This window comes from Heteronotia binoei, chromosome 21, assembly GCF_032191835.1.
Source record: "Heteronotia binoei isolate CCM8104 ecotype False Entrance Well chromosome 21, APGP_CSIRO_Hbin_v1, whole genome shotgun sequence".
In the NCBI taxonomy this organism is placed as follows: domain Eukaryota; kingdom Metazoa; phylum Chordata; class Lepidosauria; order Squamata; family Gekkonidae; genus Heteronotia; species Heteronotia binoei.
In genome coordinates this window covers 73,237,266-73,259,601 of record NC_083243.1, presented here as the reverse complement: position 1 = coordinate 73,259,601, position 22,336 = coordinate 73,237,266, and the positions used below count along the sequence as shown (strand labels likewise).

At 46.1% G+C, this 22,336-nt stretch overlaps 1 protein-coding gene, 1 long non-coding RNA gene and 1 other non-coding gene across 3 annotated transcripts; all 3 read right to left on the bottom strand.

Moving 5' to 3' along the window:
- Window positions 1–416: 416 nt before the first annotated feature.
- LOC132589208 (uncharacterized) lies at window positions 417–3,017 on the bottom strand. The gene is made up of 4 exons (XR_009556556.1): window positions 2,863–3,017; window positions 1,849–1,929; window positions 1,496–1,612; window positions 417–571 (listed from the first exon to the last, which is right to left on the bottom strand). It is a non-coding gene; the product is annotated as an uncharacterized LOC132589208 (long non-coding RNA).
- Window positions 3,018–4,453: 1,436 nt separating this feature from the next.
- On the bottom strand, window positions 4,454–22,045 carry FAM98B (family with sequence similarity 98 member B). The gene is made up of 3 exons (XM_060261895.1): window positions 21,939–22,045; window positions 13,361–13,509; window positions 4,454–4,657 (listed from the first exon to the last, which is right to left on the bottom strand). Exons 1-3 carry the CDS (start codon window positions 22,001–22,003, stop codon window positions 4,554–4,556), a joined length of 318 nt encoding a protein of 105 aa, XP_060117878.1. The 5' UTR covers window positions 22,004–22,045; the 3' UTR covers window positions 4,454–4,553.
- On the bottom strand, window positions 5,136–5,202 carry TRNAS-UGA (transfer RNA serine (anticodon UGA)). Its single transcript has one exon. It is a non-coding gene; the product is annotated as a tRNA-Ser (tRNA).
- Window positions 22,046–22,336: the final 291 nt, after the last annotated feature.

Below are 22,336 nucleotides of genomic sequence, written 5' to 3'. Positions count from 1 at the left end.
GCTTTACAACCGAAATAAAGGAAAAGTTGTGCTAATCAGCTTCATTGGAGAACTGGGGCTGCCAGGTAATTAAACATGTCAGTCAAACAAGTGGGGAACCCACTTCCTGAGAGCAGATGTAGAAGGGACAAGCAGTGTAGTGGCTCTTTAAAGGCCCTGTTCCTACTGCAACCATTAACTGGTGGTATGGGGAGGGACACTCTGGCTGTGGTCAGCAGCACACATTCCCCCCATCTAGCCCAAATACTCTGCTAAGTCCTTCTGCAAGCTGTCCCTTGAATCCATCCCAGGCATCGTCAAAAGTTATAACATTTTTTTTTAAACCTCCACAGGAACAAATTAATAACAGGCCAGTTCAAGAAGACATATAGAACTGTTGCTGCATTAGAGACAAAAAACATACTCTATTGATGGCACAAACGGTCTTCTCTTGTGTAATCTCACTGCTTGTTCTTGTGATCTTCGATAAGTCTTCTCGGGCAGCCAGAAGATGGGCTAATGAAATAGTTGCTTTAGGAGCCAGTCCATAACACTTGGGTTGCTAAATCCTTGCAATATCATCTGTTTTCACCTACAAAAAGATGGTATTTCCAGAACTATGAAGTATATCTAGCACACACATACACATAGAGGGGACTTGATAAAATTTAACTACATTAGTGCAGCCAGTCACTATTTGCAATTAAAGGTACAAAAGTTAAAGATATAGCACAGGGTTAGTTAGTTTATTTGATTTATATCCTGCCCTTCCCGCCGAAGTTTGGTGGCTAAACTTGCTTAATATAAGAGCCATGTAGACAAGACAGGAAGGAAGGAAGGCAAATAGATGGAGGAGGGAGGAAGATATGGAAAGAAAGCAACTTTAGCAATTTTAACTTTAAATGCATTCTCTAAGCCGCCAGCTGGCTTGGCTTGGAAAAGTGATTTAAAGAGAGAAATGCCTTCTCCAAGCTGACCAACAGGGTGGTGGGGGCTTTGAGAGCTATACAATATGTGTAAAAGAGCCACATGTGGCTCCCAAGCCACAGTTTAGCCACCAGATATAACAGAAAGCCTCAAAAACAGCACCAAATGCCACAAACTGGTGCCACATAACAGACTGACCAGGGTTCATCAGTAAAGTGAATCATGCATGGATACACAGCTTTCAGGTTTTTGCTGCAGAAGTGACTTCAAAAAAGACATAGTAGCATACATAGTTATGTACTGCATCAGAATATGCCGCCTTTAAATAACTACATGAGAAAAAGTACACAGAAAACAATCTATTGAATTTAAGCTGATTATTCTTTTCCTGTGATGCAAAAAAATGCTGCTGTCAACACAAAGAAGTGTTAGTGAGTGGAACAGCGCCACAAGATACCACCCAGCCTCTTTAAGTTATCATTTTCTTGCAACAAAGTTGAGGAGAACTTTAGCTATACTTCAGCAAAATACAGCTGTTTAGAGATTGCAGGAAACTCAGCTACAGGAAGTAAACAATACACATACTTACCTTTGCTTAATCATATCACCCAAAAGACTGAATAGTTACATCTAAGCATTTCATTAACATACGTCGGCGACATTCATATTCACTGCAAAAGGCTTCATTGATCTTTTCCAGCCTTTCCTGCAGTATCACAGCAAAATAATTCAAAACTCAAATAATTATACAAGCAGTGTGCTTTTACCTAACAATTCCAGAACCCTGTTGTTTTACCTACACGAAGGCAGAAGCCTATTTGTACTCAAACTCACTGGAAAATGTTGAATTTTGATCCAAAAGGAGACAAAGGACAGCAATTAAGTAACAACACATATTTAATCCCCTAAATGTGAATCAGTAAAACGAACAAAAGATTTTACCGTTTGATCTGGAGTCAGAGGAGTTTTGAGCAGAGTTTTACCCACACATCTATTTGGGATTTTTGATAAAACATCCTTAACCTTAAAAAAGAAACATAAACATATTTAACATAAAGCCACCAGGGTATTTTTTTTAAACAATCTCCTTTATTTCTAGGTAGTTATCCTAACTTTAAAAATTTTTTCAAAAACACACTTTCTTGTTCTCACTGACTGACACCTAGATAGGCTTGCCAATCCCCAGGTCCCAGCGGGGGTTCTTCCACTTTCCAAGTTTCCTTCCCACCCCCAGTCAGCTGCGCGGCAGGGGGAAGCCCCGCTCCCAAAGCCACCATGTGATTTTTTTCCCCCTCCCGAAGCGCCAGTCTCCGATTGGAAAGGCTTCCTCTTGGGATGGGGTGTCTGTGTTACTTGGAAGAAGTTGGCTGCAACTCGAGGGTAAAGAGGCCAATCCCTCACTTCAGAGTCACCAGAAAATGGGGGGGGGGGGGAGAGGGGAGGAACGTCTGCTGAGCACTTCATTATTCCCTATGTGGAGATTGATTCTCATAGGGTATAATGGGGAATTGATCCAGAGGTTTCGGGGGCTCTGGGGGAGCTGTTTTTTGAGGTATAGACACCAATTTTTCAGTATAGTATCTAGTGCCTCTCCCCAAAGTACCCCCCAATTTTAAAATGATTGGACCAGGGGGTCCAATTCTATGAGCCCCAAAAGAAGGTGCCCCTATCCTTCATTATTTCCTATGGAAGGAAGACATTTAAAAAGGTATGCTGTCCCTTTAAATGTGATGGCCAGCACTCCCTTGGAGTTCAATTATGCTTGTCACACCCTTGTTCCTGGCTCCACCACCAAAGTCTCCTGGCTCCACCCCCAAAGTCCCCAGATATTTCTTGAATTGGACATGGCAACCCTACACCTGAATCACTTTAAATAAGGGATTTTTGTTTACCATTACAGATATGTGATACACTGTTTAATGTAACATGTTCGAATGTAGAAAATGAACACTGTACCTTTCCTTCTGCATTGCTTAACAAGACTGGAATGTCAGATGACTTTGGAAGACCCAAGACATCACAGATCATTTGGGGTTCTTGATGGATTTCATTATTCCTTGCCAAATGAGAACGTTTACGTTGTTTGAAATGCAAGACTTGCAAAGCCTAAATCTTTTGTTTAAAATCAATTTGACAATCAGAGTAAACCCTTGCTAAGAAATCCACATTTAGGGCCATCCACCTTTCTTTCCAAGCCCATTAGGTTAGTGTACACTAATTCATTCTATTGTACATGATTATGGAAGAAATGTCAGCCTAACCCAGACTCTGCACATGGCTGCTCTCTTGCCAGTCACAGAAGCTACAGAAATGGCTGCCAGCTGACACCAACCATGGTCCAGGTCACATTAATCTCCATCCATCTAAGCATGTAAATGAGGAATGTAGCAACGGGAACCACATCTATGGTGTTCTGAGATGGTAGTTAAGCAAGGCTGGCCTTGGTTGGTATTTGGATGGGAGACCACCTAGGAATGCCAGGGTCGCTATGCAGAGACAGGCAATGGCAAACCACCTCTGTGCACCTTTTGGCTTGAAAACCTTAAACTTGCAGGGGTGTCTAACATTTGCTTTGAGGGCCAGATCTAACATAAATGAGATCTTGTGGGGCCAGGCCATGTGTGTAATAAAATGTAGTGTCAGGTAGCAGAGATATAAACTTTATAAAACACACAAACACAATTAAAGATTTTTTTAAAACTTAAAACATTACCACTTGTTGGTCTTAAAGGTGCTTTATTTGTATATGAACATGAACATATGAAGCTGCCTTATACTGAATCAGACCCTTGGTCCATCAAAGTCAGTATTGTCTTCTCAGACTGGCAGCGGCTCTCCAGGGTCTCAAGCTGAGGTTTTTCACACCTATTTGCCTGGACCCTTTTTGGAGATGCCAGGGATTGAACCTGGGACCTTCTGCTTCCCAAGCAGATGCTCTACCACTGAGCCACCATCCCTCCCCTATCTCTCCTGTGTGATCCAGGGAACTGGGCAAAGAAGATTCTGGCTCCTTCCTTCCTTCCTTCCCCAGGGGACCAGGAGGCAGAGAAGCCTCAGCCAGTAGAAGGAAGTAGCTCAGTAGCTCTGCTGTGCAATTGAGAGAGCCTGGCAAAGCAACCTATTCCTCCCTCCCTTCCTCCCCAAGAGAGGAGCCTCAGCCAATGGAGAAAACAGAGGCTTTGCTCTGTAGTTCCTGTATGACTGAGCAAGCCTGGCAAAGCAAGCTGTAATGCAGAAGGAGACAAGAGAGAGGGAGAAGGAAGCAGACGACAGCCAGTTGCTTGGGGACCTGATAGGAGCTTTCTGGGGGCCTGATTCGGCCCCCAAGCCACATGTTTGACACCCCTGCTAGAGGGTCACTGTAAGTCAGTAGCAAAGAGAGACAGAGAGACATGTATAGTGCAGCCCTAAGCACCGTTAGACCCTTTAAGTCCACTGACCTTCAGGGTACAATTCTGCTTAGGATTGTACTGCTAGAGTCAGAAAGCACTGTGCCATAGGCTCCTATACACAAGAAGCCCATCTTGAATTCTGCTGCAAAACATGGATACCACAAAAAGTGAATTTTATCCCCTCCCCCAGTCCAGTGCTGTAAGGAAAACTTTCTGTTAACTTACACAGAACTTTAAGACAATCTTCTTTCTTCTTTAATCGGTCTTTAATTTCTCCCGATACAAGTGAGGATAAGGACAGGCCAATTCTTTTAAAAAGCAGCTCATCTCCAGCTGTAAACTTTCAACATCCTTGCCATCTTTCAAAAGAACAAACAGAGGGGAAATCAGTTTGGCAACGGTTCCAGTGCTAACTTTAAAAATGGGTTCTGTATCTGGTTCAGTTGCTGTGAACTTAGCTAGAATGTTTGGTTTTGAACCAGCTCAGAAAAAGAGTTTGGCTTTAATCTTATTAAATGTATTATTGCAAAGCAGTTTCAGTAAATGCATTCAACATATTTATCTTAAGAAAAAAATAATTTTAAATAGCCTATTTATAAGCAATTGTACCACATTTTCCAGGCCTTGGCCAGTTGCGTTGTCTACTCATAGTTCAGAATGAATTTCAGTCCCCAGCAATTCTTTCTACATTTACTTGGAACATATGAAGATATGAAGCTGCCTTATACTGAATCAGACCCTTGGTCCATCAAAGTCAGTATTGTCTTCTCAGACTGGCAGCGGCTCTCCAGGGTCTCAAGCTGAGGTTTTTCACACCTATTTGCCTGGATCCTTTTTTGGAGATGCCGGGGATTGAACCTGGGACCTTCTGCTTTCAAAGCAGATGCTCTACCACTGAGCCACCGTCCCTCCCACCGTGTCTATACCTCAAAACACACAGAAAACATAACATTCACTAATTCTAATTTCCCCCTGCATATAAGTAATGAAGAATTACAAGTCTGATGCTGTTATATAAATCTGCAGCCACATTCACAGTACTGTGAACAGATTTGGGCGCTCCATATCAAAAGTGATGGTTTTAAATGGTACCGAAAGCCCCCAAGAGTGCTTCCAGGCAAGAAGAGAAAGGCAGTTGGGGGGAGGGCTAATACTACACAAGCACTAATTTGTGGAAACAGCATAATATACAGTTTCCACACAATGGATTGACTTGTTCAGGAGGGCTAGGAAAACTGGATCCAACTACCTTTGTCTTCTTCACTAGGATCCATGTTTCTGCCAGTGGATTTTCCACTGAGCACCCTTTTAACCTGGGGAAAAATTACCTTGTGCCTCTATTGTTACTGCTTTGGAAAGAAGAGTAATTCTGCCCTTAACTAGAGTTCTCATCAAACACTACAGCTGGGGCAACTTCTCTTAGCTGCTGCTTTCAAACATTTTATTCCATTTACATGAACCACTGTCCAAGGATTTTGATTAAGGTATCCTCTGGAGAGGTTTGCAGTTGTGGCTGAGAAAACAATCTTTCCACCTATCTCTCTACAGACTGAAAAAGATAGCTCTTTCTGAATTTGTTATAGAGATGTGGGGAGGATACTGGAAAAAAATAGTGCTTTATTTTTCTGCAAAAAATGTTCTATTTTCAAGCATTAATTATTTCATAAAATTATTAGCAACCAGGAATAAGGCTTGTTGAGGGAGGGAATGCAACAGGCTCTAAAAAGAGGCTCTGGACACCCTTGCTGTCGTCCCACCCACCCAAGTGAAGGCATTCATTCCCCCACCTCCAGGGGAGCTGATCTCTGCCATCTAGAGAGCAGCTGTAATTCTGAGTGATCTACAGCCCTCACCTGGAGATTGGCAACAATGGCTCCCCAGGAGGAAATGGCTGGTTTGGAGGGTGGAGTCTATGGCATTGTACCTGTCTGAGGTCATACCTCTACTTAAACACACCCTCTCTAGGCTCCACCCCTCAAATCTCTAGAAATTTTCCAACTTGGAATTGGCAACTGCTAAGTTACACTGGCTGTTACGGGGGCTGCTGCTGAATAGGATCAAGCAGCCAGGCCTAGTTAAGTCATGGCAGTCAGGTGGCATCAAATCACCCAGAGGGTGCTGCCAGGTCTAGGGTGGCCAACCACCAAGTGAAGCTTGAAGATCTCCTGGAATCACAGCTGAACTCCAGGCAACAGATCCCTCGCCCCATTCTGGAGAAAATAACTGCTCTGGAGGGTGGACTGTATTCCATTCTATTCACCTTTACGGACAGAAGTTGGTTGCCTACAACAGCCTCTGGCTAGGGGTGAGGCTGGGAGAAGGAGGGAGAGAGGGAGTGACAGGAAAAAGCTATGGCCTGTGAGGAAACTCTCCCAGTGGGGCCAGGCCTTGCCGCCTAATCACATTATGGCAGCAGCAGTTCCCTGGCTATTTCTGCGGCTTTCAGAGGCTGGCTGTGTGGGCTGTTGATGGGGCAGCAGAGGTCTGTTACCGTTGATACTTTTCATGATGCCAGTTAACTGAGAGGACACAGAGAAGAGTTGGAGATGTGTCTGTCTCTGAGGTAAGACTGTTTTGGTGGTTTGTTCAACATTTCTGGGCCTGCAGGGGAGTCACCCAATGGAAGGCTAGAGACACTGAGTGAGCCATGACGGACCAATTATTTGTTGAGTGCATAGAATGCACCCATTAAACAAATAGGATAGCTCCATTTGGACACCACCATAGGGGAATTATATATAATGATGAAAGGATTCCATTCCCAATACAGTAGGCAAGCTTATCAGTTTCATGTTCTAATTAGCATTTTTCAGATTATTATTGCTAGAAATTGCATGAGACATAACATGTATAGTTTGATTGTAAAAACCCCACAGATATAATAATCCAAATTAAAAATGAGAATTCATCTTATTTGCTGTGCTTGTCAAACCAAAACTGAAACTAAAATTCTTATTGCTGTATCACATAGCTGAACCTACATTGGTACTAGCTTCAACTAGTGCAGAAGACAATAGTCCATCTTTTGCTAGGGACTAGCCACTTCAAACATGTAATAGCTTCACAGGTTGCCAATTTATGGTCAGGTTCTTATCCCAAAAGCCCTTAAAAGTTCACATCTCCAGCTATGAACCAATGTACTCATCTGGTCATCTCTTGCTCACTGGTCTATTCCTCCTTAGCCCATTCTAGGATATTGTTTCACTGGGCTTAGCCAGTGAAAAAGTCTACCAAGGTTCCCTTTGCTCTCTATCTTCAAAAGTATAATGTACTGGGGTCGGCGCAGTAAGAGACCAGAGTTGGAGAGTGATTTCAGCAAGCTTTACTTCAGGAACACACACACAACACACTGAGCTCTGTTCAAACTTCCCGCTCCTTTATACAATTCTTGCCCCCTTCTGATTGGTCCTTAACTATCTACACGGATTGGCTATTTACAGGGCCCTAAGGGCCTATCAGGGTACAGTATGAGCCTGGATGTTGATTGGCTACTTATGTTTCAATCCTTCCCCTGATTGGGGACGCTTAGGCCTTCTCTGGAACCCTGGTGTGGAGTTCAAGCTCTGGCTTGTTCGGCTTCCCTCCAAAAGTAACAGTTCCCTCCAAAAGTAACAGTTCTCCCATTTGAGCCTAGGACACAACACCCCTCCCCCCATAGTTCCAGCTATCAGGTGACATAGTCCTGGAGATATGCCAGAGGGCGGCGGTCACGTGTCGAGCGTCGGAGCTCCGAGGGGACTGGGCGTTCCAACTCGGTTGGTGGTTCTGCGGCTGCAGAGCTGGAGACATCTGGGATGGCGGCCCTGGGACCTGGGTTCAGCTGCACGGTCGAGGGTCTCCTCCTGCTGGGCCGAAGCGGGCTCCACGGAACCCTGTTCTGTGTCAGGCTCTCGGGGACTTACGTTGTCCGGATCGGGAGCCTCTGACCTTGGCTCCCCGGCAGGCAGGCGACCTCGGAGTTGGTCGATGTGTCGCCTCAGGAGATGTCCACCTTCCAAGGTCACTGCATAGGAGACCGGTCTGGTGACGTGATCCACCTTTCCAGGGAGCCAGGCGGGGCCAGTGGTGGCATAGTTCCATGCCCACACTGTCTCACCTGGGTAGAACCCTCTGGGGGCTTTAAGGTGTTCCGGCGACGGTCGCCTGTCTGGGGCTCGGTCAGGGTGCAGCTTGTCCAGCAGGGTGCTGATGCGGCGGCCCATGAGGAGTTCTGCTGGACTGCGACCTGTGGAGGCGGTGGGTGTGGTCCGGTAGGCCATTAGGAAACATGCCAAGTCTTTTGGCCAGTCTGAGAGGCCCAGACGGTTCAAGGCCTCCTTTGCTGTGCGCACCATCCGCTCTGCCTGGCCGTTGGTGGCTGGATGAAACGGGGCAGAGTGAATGTGCCTGATGAGGTTCCTGGCCAAGAAGTCCTGGAACACTGCGGAAGTGAATGCTGTGCCGTTGTCGGTGACGATGGTCTCCGGCAAACCGTGGGTTGCAAAGATGGCCCTCAGAGCCCTGATGGTCGCCTGCGACGATGGCGAGGGCACCTGAACCACCTCCAACCACTTGGAGTATGAATCCACTAGTATGAGTAGAGTCCGCCCATGGAAGGGGCCAGCAAAGTCCATATGCAGTCTTGACCAGGGGGTTTTGGTGGATTCCCATGATTGCACTGGGCCATGTGGGGGGTCAGGCCTTGACACCTGGCACGTCTGGCACCTTTTAACCCAAGCCTCAATTTCTGCATCGAGGCCGGGCCACCAGACATAGCTCCGTGCGAGAGCCTTCATACGGACTATGCCCGGGTGTGCCTCGTGCAGGGCTCTCAGCACTTGGTCTTGCAAGGGTTTGGGGATGACGACTCTGTTGCCCCATAGTAGGCAGCCTTTGTGGGTGGATAGTTCGTCTTTCCGGGCTGCAAACGGAGTAAATTCCGGCCCAGTTGAGCCCTTGGGCCACCCCCTCCCCACCCAGTCCAAGACACGGGAGAGGACTGGATCACGAGCGGAGCGGGCAGCAACGTCGCGGGCGAGCAATGGCCTGTCCGGAAGCATGTCCATCAGTAGGATCTGATGAGCCGGGGCTGGATTGGGATCCACGTCAGGCAAGGGCAAGCAGCTCAGGGCGTCAGCATGGCCCATTGCCTTGCCCGGGCGATGCACTAGGGTGTAAGTGTAGCCAGCTAGAAAAATGGACCAACGGAGGACCCGTGGGGACAACACCTGAGGGGTCTGCCGGTCCGATGCAAAGAGGCCCAAGAGGGGTTTGTGGTCCATATAGAGGGTAAAGGGCCGGCCGTAGATGTAATCATGAAATTTTTTGACGCCGGCCACGACTGCCAACCCTCCTTTGTCGATTTGGGCGTAGTTCCGCTCCGCCAACGAGAGGGTCCGCGAGTAATACGCGATAGGGACTTCGGTCCCATCAGGGAGTCGGTGGCCCAGAACTGCCCCCACGCCATAAGGGGATGCGTCGCATGCAAGGACCAAGGGCAGGGTCTCGTCGAAATGGGCAAGGATGGAGTTGGACATCAGGAGGCCCTTGATATCCTGGAAGGCTTTAGCGTGCTGGCGGCCCCACGCCCAGGGTCGGTTCTTGTCTAGATGCCGGTGCAGGAGTTCGGCCACCGCTGCCTTGTGGGGGAGAAAAGCATGATAAAAGTTTAGGAGGCTGAGGAAGGCCTGGAGTTCTTGCTTGTTGGTAGGTGCTGGAGCATCTCTGATGGCATGCAGCTTGGCGTCGGAGGGGTGGACCCCCTGGGCATCAATGGAGAACCCCAGGAATTCCATCCAATCCACGCCCAGGAGGCACTTCTCCCGTTTGACCTTGAGGCCGGCTGCTTCAAAACGTAGGACTCCTCTAAGGCGGGCGGCGAATTCTTCAGGTGAGGCTGCCTCGATCAGCACATCATCGAAGAATGGAGTGACTCCGGGAAGTCCTTTTAAAAGAGAGTCCATTAGTTCCTGGAACAACCCCGGAGCCACACTCACGCCAAATTGCAACCTCTTTACTCTAAAGGCCCCTCGGTGGGTCACAATTGTTTGGGCGTTGGCCGTGGCCTCATCCACCGGCAGCTGTTGGTAAGCTTGGGCCAAGTCCAACTTGCCGAAAAATTTTGCGCCGGCTAGGGTGATTAGAACATGGCTGACGATGGGCACATGGTATGCGTGGGCCTGAAGAGCCTTGTTGAGGGTGCACTTATAGTCTGCACAAATCCGCACCTCCCCACTGGGCTTCACTGGAGTCACGATGGGAGTTTCCCAGGTTGCGTGGTTGACAGGCTCTAGTATTCCTTGTGCAATCAGTTTATCCAGTTCCTCCTCAATTTTAGGCTTGAGCGCGAATGGAACTCGCCGCGCTTTAAGCCTAATAGGCCGCACTGTGGGGTTGAGGTGTAGTGAAACCAGGGGACCCGTGTAGCAGCCCAAGGTGCCATCAAAAACGGCCGGGAACTCTTCGCAAACCTTGTTGAAGTCCACTCTGACAGTCTTATTGACCCCCCTGATCTCTAGTCCCAGGGGTTTGAACCAGTTGAGACCCAAAAGGTTTGTAAGGTGGTTCTTGACCACTAGCACTTGTAGCTGGCCCTTGAACCCCTTGTATTGGACTGGGACCGGGCCCACTCCCAAGATAGGCACCTTGTTCTTCTGGAAGTCCACTAAGGTAAACCCCGGGTCTCTGAGACGAGGCCTCAGCCTGGTGGGAATTTTAAAAAATGTCTCTGCCGCTGTAATAGATGATGCTGACCCAGAGTCCACCTCCATTTGGCAGGGCATCCCCCCGATCTCTACATTGACCCGGATTTTGGAGGGCCTGACGGGCGAGGGTAGGTACTGTACCGGGTATTGGTGGGCGTGGAGAGCGTCGATCTCGAAGTCTGGGTGGCCTTCGGAGTGCGCAGATCTTTGCGGGACGCGTGCTCGGGATTTGGATCTGCAGGCGCAGGCGATGTGGCCTTCCTTGTTGCAGAGTCGACAGGTGGCATTCCGGAATCGGCAGGTCTTCCGCTCGTGCTGGCCCCCGCAACTTGCACATGCAGGTGGTGTCTTGTGTCTCATGCCTTGTGGGACATGGGTGGTCTTCCTTCCTGCTGAACGATAGCCGGTTTGTAGAGCTCTGTCCTCGTCCGAGTCCTCAGTAGATGGTTCAGGGTTGATCTGGTGTGCCGCAGCCTGTCTTGTCGGCTGTGGCTCTGCTGATCTGCCCTTCTCCCAGCTGGTGGCCATGTCGATTGCCTTTGTTAGGTCACAATCGGAGAGGGACAGAAGTTTCCGCACTAGTTTTTCGTCCCTCAAGCCCCATACAAACTGGCCCTTGAACCCCTTGTATTGGACTGGGACCGGGCCCACTGGTCGAGAAGGGCTTCGTTGAGGTCTGCAAAACTGCATCGGCTTGCCACCCGGCGCAGGCTTGTTAAGAACGCCATGGCGGTTTCACCTGCCTTCTGTGTCCTTTGTCGGAAGTCCCAGTGCCGGGTGAGCTTGGTTGGCTGGGGCTGGAAATACTTCTCCAGAGCGCTGATGATGTCGTCCACTGGCGTCTCTGAGAGCTTCCTGGGTTGGAGAAGAGCCCTGGCTAAGTCCACGGTCTCCGTGCCACACGTACTGATAAGCAGAGCTCTCTGCATGGTAGTCTCTTTAATCTTCCGGAAGGTCAGGTATGACTGGAAGCCTTCGACCCACGAGTCCCACAGATCGGGGCGATCGATGCTAAAGGGCTGTAGGAGGTTGGCTGGAGCCTCCATTCTTGGCAGCGCGTCTGGGCGGCTTGCGAGCTGGGGTGTGCGCAGAGCGGAGGTGCGGACCCAGATGGCTTGGATTTAGCCACCCTTCTGTGTTCCTGGTTCTGTTGCTGGTTCTTACTGGAATCCCATCCTTGTCGCCAGTGTAATGTACTGGGGTTGGCGCAGTAAGAGACCAGAGTCGGAGAGTGATTTCAGCAAGCTTTACTTCAGGAACACACACACAACACACTGAGCTCTGTTCAAACTTTCCGCTCCTTTATACAATTCTTGCCCCCTTCTGATTGGTCCTTAACTATCTACACGGATTGGCTATTTACAGGGCCCTAAGGGCCTATCAGGGTACAGTATGAGCCTGGATGTTGATTGGCTACTTATGTTTCAATCCTTCCCCTGATTGGGGACGCTTAGGCCTTCTCTGGAACCCTGGTGTGGAGTTCAAGCTCTGGCTTGTTCGGCTTCCCTCCAAAAGTAACAGTTCCCTCCAAAAGTAACAGTTCTCCCATTTGAGCCTAGGACACAACAAAAAGGTTTGTAAACTGGTCTTATGTCCGAGGGCCTTTTTACTGGAGTCTATTAGTAATTGTGCCTTTGGGAGGGCTATAGGTGGCATTTTACTGTGGTTGTTTTTAGGCTGGCTTCTTGCTTTGGTTGTTGTTTGCATTGACTTGGATCCAACAGGGCATTTCGAGAGACAGAAGGATTTCCATGTGTGGATCTAAGGCAGGGATGGCTTGGGAGCCATGTTGCTCTTTCACACATATTGTGTGGCTCTCAAAGCCCCCACCACCTCAAGCAAGCCAGCCAATGGCTTGGAGAATGTATTAAAAGTTGCTTTGTTTCTACTTCTCCCTCCCTCCCTTCCTGCCTGTTCTCAAATATCTGACATTCATGTCTTGTGGCTCTCAAACATCTGACATTTATTCTATGTGGCTCTTACATTAAACAAGTTTGGCCGCCCCAGATCTAAGGAATAGTTTTACTGAAGTTGGCATCTGTTAACCTTAATAGCCATTCTGAATCCTTGGAGAAAACTAGTATACCAATGTTGTATAAAGGTTCGGTTCCAGTCGATCCTCCTTCCTCATTCTTAACTATTTTTAGGGTTTAATTTGACTCCCTACATCCATGTGCCAAAACTGCAGAGACAACTTTTTCCCTTAACATACAGATCCAATTAAGCAGAATATCAAAGCTGCAGAAGTCCCATTGTGTCTCTTTACTGCTCAGGGCAATTTTTGAAAAATTCAGAATGGAACCAGAAGATGAATTTCCAGTTATGACTGAGATAAACACTAAACACCATCATTTAATCCATTAAAATACATGGAATCACCAGCTGTCGATGAGAGGCTTTCTTCCAGACCACACAATGGTTGTATTTGAGAACTTAACCAAATGCAAAGCTCACAGAAGTCTTCTGAAGCTAGACCACCTTCTGCTGCTTTACTAAGGGCATCTTCATCTAAAAGAGGACCTTTGTACCTAAAAAAGAAAACACAGAATACAAAATTTACCATCTTGTCAGTAATGGCATCAGTTTTCAAAAGCTGGAGTGGGGGTGGGGGGGAGAGGGATGTTTGGCTGGGAATTATGTCATAATTCATATATATTCTAGGGATCAGAAATAAGGCTGCACTGATACTAGATAACTGGGCATGAGTTGTGAATGTGGCTTTTAAATAATTCATGCTGTTTATCCGTTTTTCAATGTTTAATATAAACAAAACTTCAATATGGATATGTTTGGTGACAACAAATCTGCACAATATGTAGAGAAGCAGCATCTAATTTAACATTGTGCCTAAGCATTATTTTGCTTATTAAAAATCAACTTTCTAAAAATCTCCATATTAAAGTATTTATAACTATTATGCCAGTTGCTTACTTAATACACCAATTATTAGCCCCCTAAATACATTGAATCAGGGTTATTAGCACCCACAGTAAACTTGACTCTACCTGATTCTATAGGAAACTTGACTCTAACCAGGCTTTTATCATACTTTTTTTTGGGGGGGGGGGGGACGGGAGCCAGAAATATTTCTAATTGTTTCTTATGAGCACACACAATGTTACACCTTACATTTTTAGATGTATGATTAACAATTAACTGGACTTAGAAGGGTATGATTCTGCTTATTGCACCATAAGATGTTTTACCAATATTAATTCTTTTGCAAGCCAAGAGGTTTTTTTCCAAGTATGCCAGAAAACGAACCACTGGACCTTACCTGAAAGTTTCTTCTCTTCAGTGAGGCGAAGTCATCCAGAACTGGTTAGGTCATGCCTCCGCTTGCTCAGATAGGACTATGCACATTTCTGTATGGCTCCTATTGGAGAGCTAGTTGGCTGCGCTTCCAGTCATGTCCAAGCCCTGCTGTGTGTTATTTAGGTACCTATATCTTTCTTGAGGATGGATTTTGCTCCCTCTGCATCCTGTTTTTTCGGGGGTGGGGGTAAGAAGACGACCACCCCACTGAAGAGAAGAAACCTTCAGGTAAGGTCCAGTGTTATGTTCTCCTTCAGTGTGGAAAGTCATCCAGAATTGATTAGCTTTATCCAAGCTGGTCTACTTTTCCACCACCTGTTATAACAACTGTCTTCTGATGTCCGCCTCAGCTGAGGCTCATGTGGCCACTCCTCCACTGCTGTTCTTGATGAAAAAGCCACTGTGGTTGTTGCTGTTCTTGTAGAATGCGCCATGACCCTAGTGGGAGGCATCAGCACTTTACATATGCTCTGGCTCACCCAGAAGGCAACTGTGGACTTTTAAGACCTTCTTTCCCAGATTTTGGCTGCTGTGTGAAACAAACAGAAAGTTTGGCAGGCTAAAGGCAACCATTCTATCTAAGTAGATGTGTAAGGTGTAAAATTGATTTAAGTGGAAAACGTTGGGCACAAAGGAGGGTCTGTTCTGATAGTTGCTGAGTCCTTCTGGAAAACAAATAGCTCATTTCTGGCTGTGATAATGCAGCCAACTCGGATACCCTCCTGTTACTACTATGTTACTACTATCAAGAAAGCCACTCTCCATGACATGTACTTGACTAATTTTAGAGGTTCAAAAGGCGGTTGTGTAAGAACCTGCAGCACTTTCATGAGGTTCCACATGGGGAATCTGTGTCAAATCTGAGGGTCAACTGTCTTGTTCCCCTTATGAAACACTTTACATTTTTGTTTGTTGACAAGTTCTTCAGCCTCCTTTGTCCTTCTATGGCATTGAGGGCTGCTACCTGCCTCTTTAATGTGTTCAGTTTGAGACCTTGCTTCTAGCCATCACATAGGAATTCTATCATGTCCTTGTAGGAAGGCTTTAATGGATCCCTCTATCCTGTTATTTGCCCATTTCTTAAATATTATCCATGTGTGGTTATATGTGCGTCTTGTGGCTGGCCTCCTTGATTGAAGCATGATGTCCAGCTCTTCACTTGAGAAGCCTTGAGCCTCTAGGTCTGTCCTCTCGATTTCCAAGCCATCAGCTGCAGCCAAGCTGGATCTGGGTGCAGCACTGGACCTTGGTGTAGATCTTGCATGGTTGGAAGACTCCAGCATTGTACATTCAACATTTGCACCAGATTGGAGTGGCATGGTTTTCTTGGCCAGCAGGGGACTATGAAAATGACCTCCATCACTTCCCTCTGGATCCTGTTGAGGTGGAAAGGCATATAGACAGCCTCTAGCCACAGGTGGGAGAGTGTGTCCTTCCCCTCTGCTTTTGGTTCCAGGAATCTTGATAGGAACTGGTACACCTGACAGTTGTTTGCTGATGCTAACATGCCATGATGATGCCATGGTCAGAACCCCAAATGTGTGGGTGACCTGAATGAAAATGTCTCTGTTGAGGATCTATTCCCCCAGGTCCAAGTCCTTCCTGCTTAGCCAGTCTGCTTCCAGATTGGTTTGGCCTTTCAGGTGCTCTGGTCTTAAGTCAGCCAGATTTCATTCTGCCCGTTTAATGAGGCATTTCACTACCAGGAAGAGCAACCTTGATCTGGTGCCCTTTTGGCAGCTGATGTAGGTCTTCACTGACATGTTGATCATGTGTACCAATGCATGGTGGTCCTGTAGAATCTATGAGAACATAAGAGAAGCCATGTTGGATCAGGCCAATGGCCCATCCAGTCCAACACTCTTTGTCACACAGTGGCCAAAAAAAATTATACACACACACACACACACATATACACACTGTGGCTAATAGCCACTGATGGACCTCTGCTCCATATTTTTATCTAACCCCCTCTTGAAGCTGGCTATGCTTGTAGCCGCCACCACCTCCTGTGGCAGTGAATTCCACATGTTAATCACCCTTTGGGTGAAGAAGTACTTCCTTTTATCCGTTTTAACCTGACTGCTCAGCAATTTCATCGAATGCCCACGAGTTCTTGTATTGTGAGAAAGGGAGAAAAGGACTTCTTTCTCTACTTTCTCCGTCCCATGCATAATCATGTCACCCCGCAGTTGACGTTTCTCCAAACTAAAGAGCCCCAAGCGTTTTAACCTTTCTTCATAGGGAAAGTGTTCCAAACCTTTAATCATTCTAGTTGCCCTTTTTCTGCACTTTTTCCAATGCTATAATATCCAGAATTGCACACAGTACTCCAAATGAAACCGCACCATCGATTTTTACAGGGGCATTATGATACTGGCTGATTTGTTTTCAATTCCCTTCCTAATAATTCCCAGCATGGCACTGGCCTTTTTTATTGCAATCGCACACTGTCTTGACATTTCCAGTGAGTTATCTACCATGACCCCAAGATCTCTCTCTTGGTCGGTCTCTGCCAGTTCACACCCCATCAACTTGTATTTGTAGCTGGGATTTTTGGCCCCAATGTGCATTACTTTGCACTTGGCCACATTGAACCGCATCTGCCACGTTGACGCCCACTCACCCAGCCTCAAAAGATCCCTTTGGAGTTCCTCACAATCCTGTCTGGTTCTCACCACCTTGAACAATTTAATGTCATCCGCAAACTTGGCCACTTCACTGCTCACTCCCAACTCTAAATCATTTATGAACAAGTTAAAGAGCATGGGACCCAGTATCGAGCCCTGCGGCACCCCACTGCTTACCGTCCTCCACTGCGAAGACTGCCCATTTATACGCACTCTCTGTTTCCTATTACTCAGCCAGTTTTTGATCCACAAGAGGACCTGTCCTTTTACTCCAAGACTCTCAAGCTTTCTAAGGAGCCTTTGATGAGAAACTTTATCAAAAGCTTTCTGGAAGTCAAGGTAAACAACATCTATCGGGTCTCGTTTGTCCACATGTTTGTTCACCCCCTCAAAGAAATGTAACAGGTTAGTGAGGCAAGATCATCCCTTACAGAACCCATGCTGAGTCTTCCTCAATAACCCATGTTCATCAATGTGCCTACTCATTCTGTCCTTGATAATGGTTTCTACCAACTTTCCCGGTATTGAAGTCAGGCTGACTGGCCTGTAATTTCCCGGCTCTCCTCTGGAACCCTTTTTAAAGATGGGGGTGACATTTGCTACATTCCAGTCTTCAGTGGGGTTATGCTGCTCAGGATTTCCACCCCCCCCCCCACCACTCCAATGGAGCAGAGCTCTAGCTTCTGACCCGAGCAGTAGGGCTATCCAAAACTGGAAGGTCAGCCAATGAGCTCTCCAATAGGAGCCACACAAAAATTTGCATAGCCCTACCTGTCTGAGTGGAGGCATAACCTAAGCAGTTCTGGATGACTTCTGCCACTGAAGGAGAAAAGAGAGAGAGTGTCATCTTACATGCACATACAAATTACAGTTATGTTCAATAATATTGGGGGAGGGGAAGGTTGTCACATTTTTAGGGGGCATCTTATATTTAGGATTATCTTTCCTTCCAGTAAATACAGCAAGTGTGCTGCAACTCAAGTGTGCTACTCAAAGTGTAACTCATTTACAAACACTCACATCATACCACTACTCTGGTCAAGGGAAGTGCACTTTCCACTGCCATTCACTTAACTCAAACCTTAGCTTGCTATTGCATCATGTCTACAATGGGCACTATCTGGCTGAGGAAGCACATGGACCTACTTTTTCTATTGAAATGACTGAAAGGACTCCATGTGCACATGAATCTTCTAATACCTAAGGGGAAAAATCACAACTGAATTGGGATTATCAAAAAGCAGAAAGTAAAAAAATTCAGAAAGTCAATTCTGACCTACACTGATATGTTTCTTATCTAGACTACAGTACTGACTATTAAAGCTGTGATCTTTTTACCTTGTGTTGTCTTTTTGATGGGTCCAGTAAAACTGATTTACACATGACATTATCACCACGTCTTACTTGTGAATTCTTTGTAGATAGATCCAAACGGGCAGCTGTGTTGGGATAGGCACGCCTAAAAGTGTTGGTCTGAAGCAGTTGAACAAAGCAGGAGTCAAGTTTCACCTTTAAGACCAACCAATTTTTATTTCGAACATAAGCTTTCGTGTGCTCTTAAGCACACTTCATCAGACGAGAGGTCCATCAGCAGAGGTCCATCAGTGGCTATTAGCCACAGTGTGTGTGTGTGTATATTGGCCACTATGTGACACAGAGTGTTGGACTGGATGAGCCATTGGCCTGATTCAACAAGGCTTCTCTTATGTTCTTAACATGGTTCAGATTTAGGAACCAATGACAGTGGAGTAAAATTATCTGGTAGGCAGTGGTTTAGAATGTAAAATGGTACAATGACAGAATAGTAAAATCAACAAATTGAGCAAACCATTGCCTTCCCCAGTCATCTACACTTTTCCCCCAGCAAGCTGGGTACTCACTTTACTGACCTTGGAAGGATGGAAGGCTGAGATTCTTGTAAGTGATGTGTGATCTACATATGCTTGATTCCATGCAATGACAACAGACTTTTTTTGGATGGCTACAACAACAGAAATTATAGCAATCACATATAACTGGGTACATGCTAACTTCTGCTCATATGCTATACTTCCTCTACTTGAATGTAGGCAAGCAGAAACCTAGACGCATTCAAGCATAGGAAATTCAGTGATACTGCACGGTGTCAATAGAGGGAAAAAGAACAATTTGTCCAATAAAAAGGGGGAAACTATCTCTACCATAAAACAAGTGTTTGCAAAGTCTCATCCAGAAGTTGTGTTCTAGCAGTAATATTTAGAGGTTAACTTCCTCTGCTTGTGGAGGTTCCCTTAAGACATCAGGGCTAGTAGCAACTGATGAACCTATTCTGTGTATCTGTGTAATGCCCTCATAAAGCCATCTGTACTTTATGATGTGGCCCACACTCACTGACAATGAACCCCATGATTTACAGAGCAATCCTAAAACCTGCATGCTTATAAATCCTCTGAAGGCAGTGGGCTTAGAAGAGTGTAACTCTGCTTACATTTCACTGTTAATCACTCACTGAGTGAAGTACTTCCTTGGCCATCCTGAATCTACTGCCTACCAGCTATATATAGAGCCCTGCTCACTGTACCTGATTTTTCATCTGATGAAGTGTGCTTGGAGAACACGAAAACTTACATTCTGAATAAAATGTTGTTGGTCTTAAAGATACACTTGACTCCTACTTTGTTCTACTATTGTCCCTTAATTAGACTAAAAAGGTAAAGGTAGTTCCCTGTGCAAGCACCAGTCATTTCTGACTCTGGGGTGATGTTGCATCACGACGTTTTCACAGCAGATTTTTTCACAGAGTGGTTTGCCATTGCCTTCCCCAGTCATCTACACTTCTCCCCCAGTAAGCTGGGTACTCACTTTACTGACCTCGGAAGGATGGAAGGCTGAGTCAACCTTGAGCCGGCTACCTGAACCCAGCTTCTGCCAGGATCAAACTCAGGTCGTGAGCAGAGCTTAGGACTGCAGTACTGTAGCTTTACCACTCTGCGCCACAGGGCTGCTTGAATTAGACTAGGTGCCCCCAATTCTAGTGTTATGGGGGGTGGACCTTTCTCTACACTCTCTCCTCCCTTTGCATAATTTCATAAAGCTCCATCATGGCATTAGGTCTGACATGCATGTGAATAAAGTCATTACCTAACAGCTAATGCCCACTGGGAAACTGGCTAAGTGCATGGACTCTTATCTGGGAGAAACGGGTTTGATTTCCCACCCCTCCACTTGCAGCTGCTGGAATGGCCTTGGATCAGCTCTAGCAGAGCCTTTCCTTGAAAGGGCAACTTCTGTAAGAGCTCTCTCAGCCCCACCTACCTCACAGGGTGTTTCTTGTGGGGGAGGAAGATAATGGAGATTGTGAGCCACTCTGAGACTTTGAGATTCAGAGTGTAGGGCGGAATATAAATTCCATGTCTTCTTCTTCTATGGAAAGCCTAAGGCATCTTAGGGTTTTTTTAGTTTAGAGAACAGACAACTGGGGGTTATGATAAAGTCTTAGAATGATACTTCTAAATTCATTGCCACAGGAAGCAAGTGTCCCCAACATGTGCCATGATCCCTGCCAACACCTTTTCTGGCACCCACCAAGTGTTTTTAGAATGTGAGCAGTGCCAGGTAGGGCTCTTGCCCAGCAAGGCTTCCAATTGGCAGTGTAGATTATTTTCAAAGTTGCTTTGGCGGCAGCTGCCACCACAGGACAAGCATATGGACTGTGTTCCTGAAGTTAAGCTGTGACCATCATTTTGTAGCTGGCTCTGCCTTCTGTGGCAGCCATTTTGTTGTTGCACCCACCATGCTGAGTCAAGTTCCAAATGCGCCTGCAGCTCAGAAAGGTCGGGGACCTCTGGGATATAGAAATGACACTAGTTCTGTGGTTTTAAAAGAGGATTAGATACATTTACAGGTTCTAAATCCAGCAATTAGCCACAATGTGTAAACTGAACCTTTGGCGGGGGAGGGCGGGATATAAGAATAAATTTATTATTATTATTATTATTATTATTATTATTATTATTATTATTATTATTATTATTATTATTAGAGGCAGTAGCCCTCAGAATAGCAATCCTGGTGGGCAAAACCAGGGGAAGCTTTGGTCTTTGTGCCCTGCTTGTAGGCATCTGACTGGCCACTGAACTAGATGAACCATTCATCTGAGTCAGCCCAGCTGCTCTTACACTCATCTAGTGTTAAGAAAAATTAACATTCATTTGTCATGAGTTTTTACACACAGAAGAAGGCATGACATTTGATGACAAGTATAGATCCCATTCACAGTAAACAGCCCACAATCTCACAGAAATAAATTGGAAGGTCAACTACCAAAGGAAGAGAGCTAATAGTTTATTAGTATATATGGGGGGTGGGGGGAGTCTCCAACAAGAAAAAGCAACTCCTAGCTATCAGCAAAAATAAGATTCAGTACTCTGATCTGTACTCAAATCTGTACACAGTCAGCATATGAAACATTATCTACTGCTTCATTATTGGATTTCATTCTTCGTCTTAATTTTTAAAAATGGAATCAGAACTGCCAGCTTGAGAAAATTTCGCACCCAATTTCTGATAAAGAAGATCTGCGGTTCTATTTTGCAGGATTTTTTGGATGTGAAAGTTTATCCTGCATGCAGTTATAAACAGTTCCCTTTCAGATTACATCTAACGCTGAAATCATATCCACTCTTCTCCACTGAGTATAGATTCATTTCCAAGTAAACCTGTACAAGATTATATGCATCTGTGTAAATACCTACATAAATGCGGCTGAAAGAGCTCAAAGAACCATTTCTGGGAACTGGGGAGGTGTTTGATGTTTTGAAGGGAATTGGGAACAGGAATAAATGCTGAGGCGAAGAGTGTTGGTGAAAAAAAAGGAGGGCTGATCCCAATCTGCCTTCTGGGTAGCCCAGGCGGTATCTTTATGTGAACTGGAGTGGATGCACATCACAAGCGTTCCTTCCACCCACCACCTGCAATTGGAGCCTCTCCATCCCCCGCCTCATACTGCAACTCGCTCTCTCCGAGCAGCTCACCCCAAAGCCTCCAGCACGTCCAGAATATCACACTCCATTTTCAGATCCTGTGCGAGCTCCTTCATTGCTGCTCCTGCAGCGGCCTTAGTCCCACCCCAAAAGCAATTATCCAGTGTACCACTCAAGCAGACCCCACCGGCCCCTGCAGCCCTGCTATTTGGTTCCTGTCTCCTACCAACTTATCCCGCCCTCCCCGCTTGTCGGAATTGTTATTCATGTTAAGCCTCTTTCCAGTTCATTCTTCATCTTCCCCTTTTCCCCTTCATTATATCCAATATTACCCATTCACATTGTTACATATTCCTCAAATCAAAGGGCTCTGGTGTGCATGATCGTCTGCACTTGATTAACAAAAACATGCCAGGAAGAGAAAATGCATCTATAAGTGTTAGTCAACG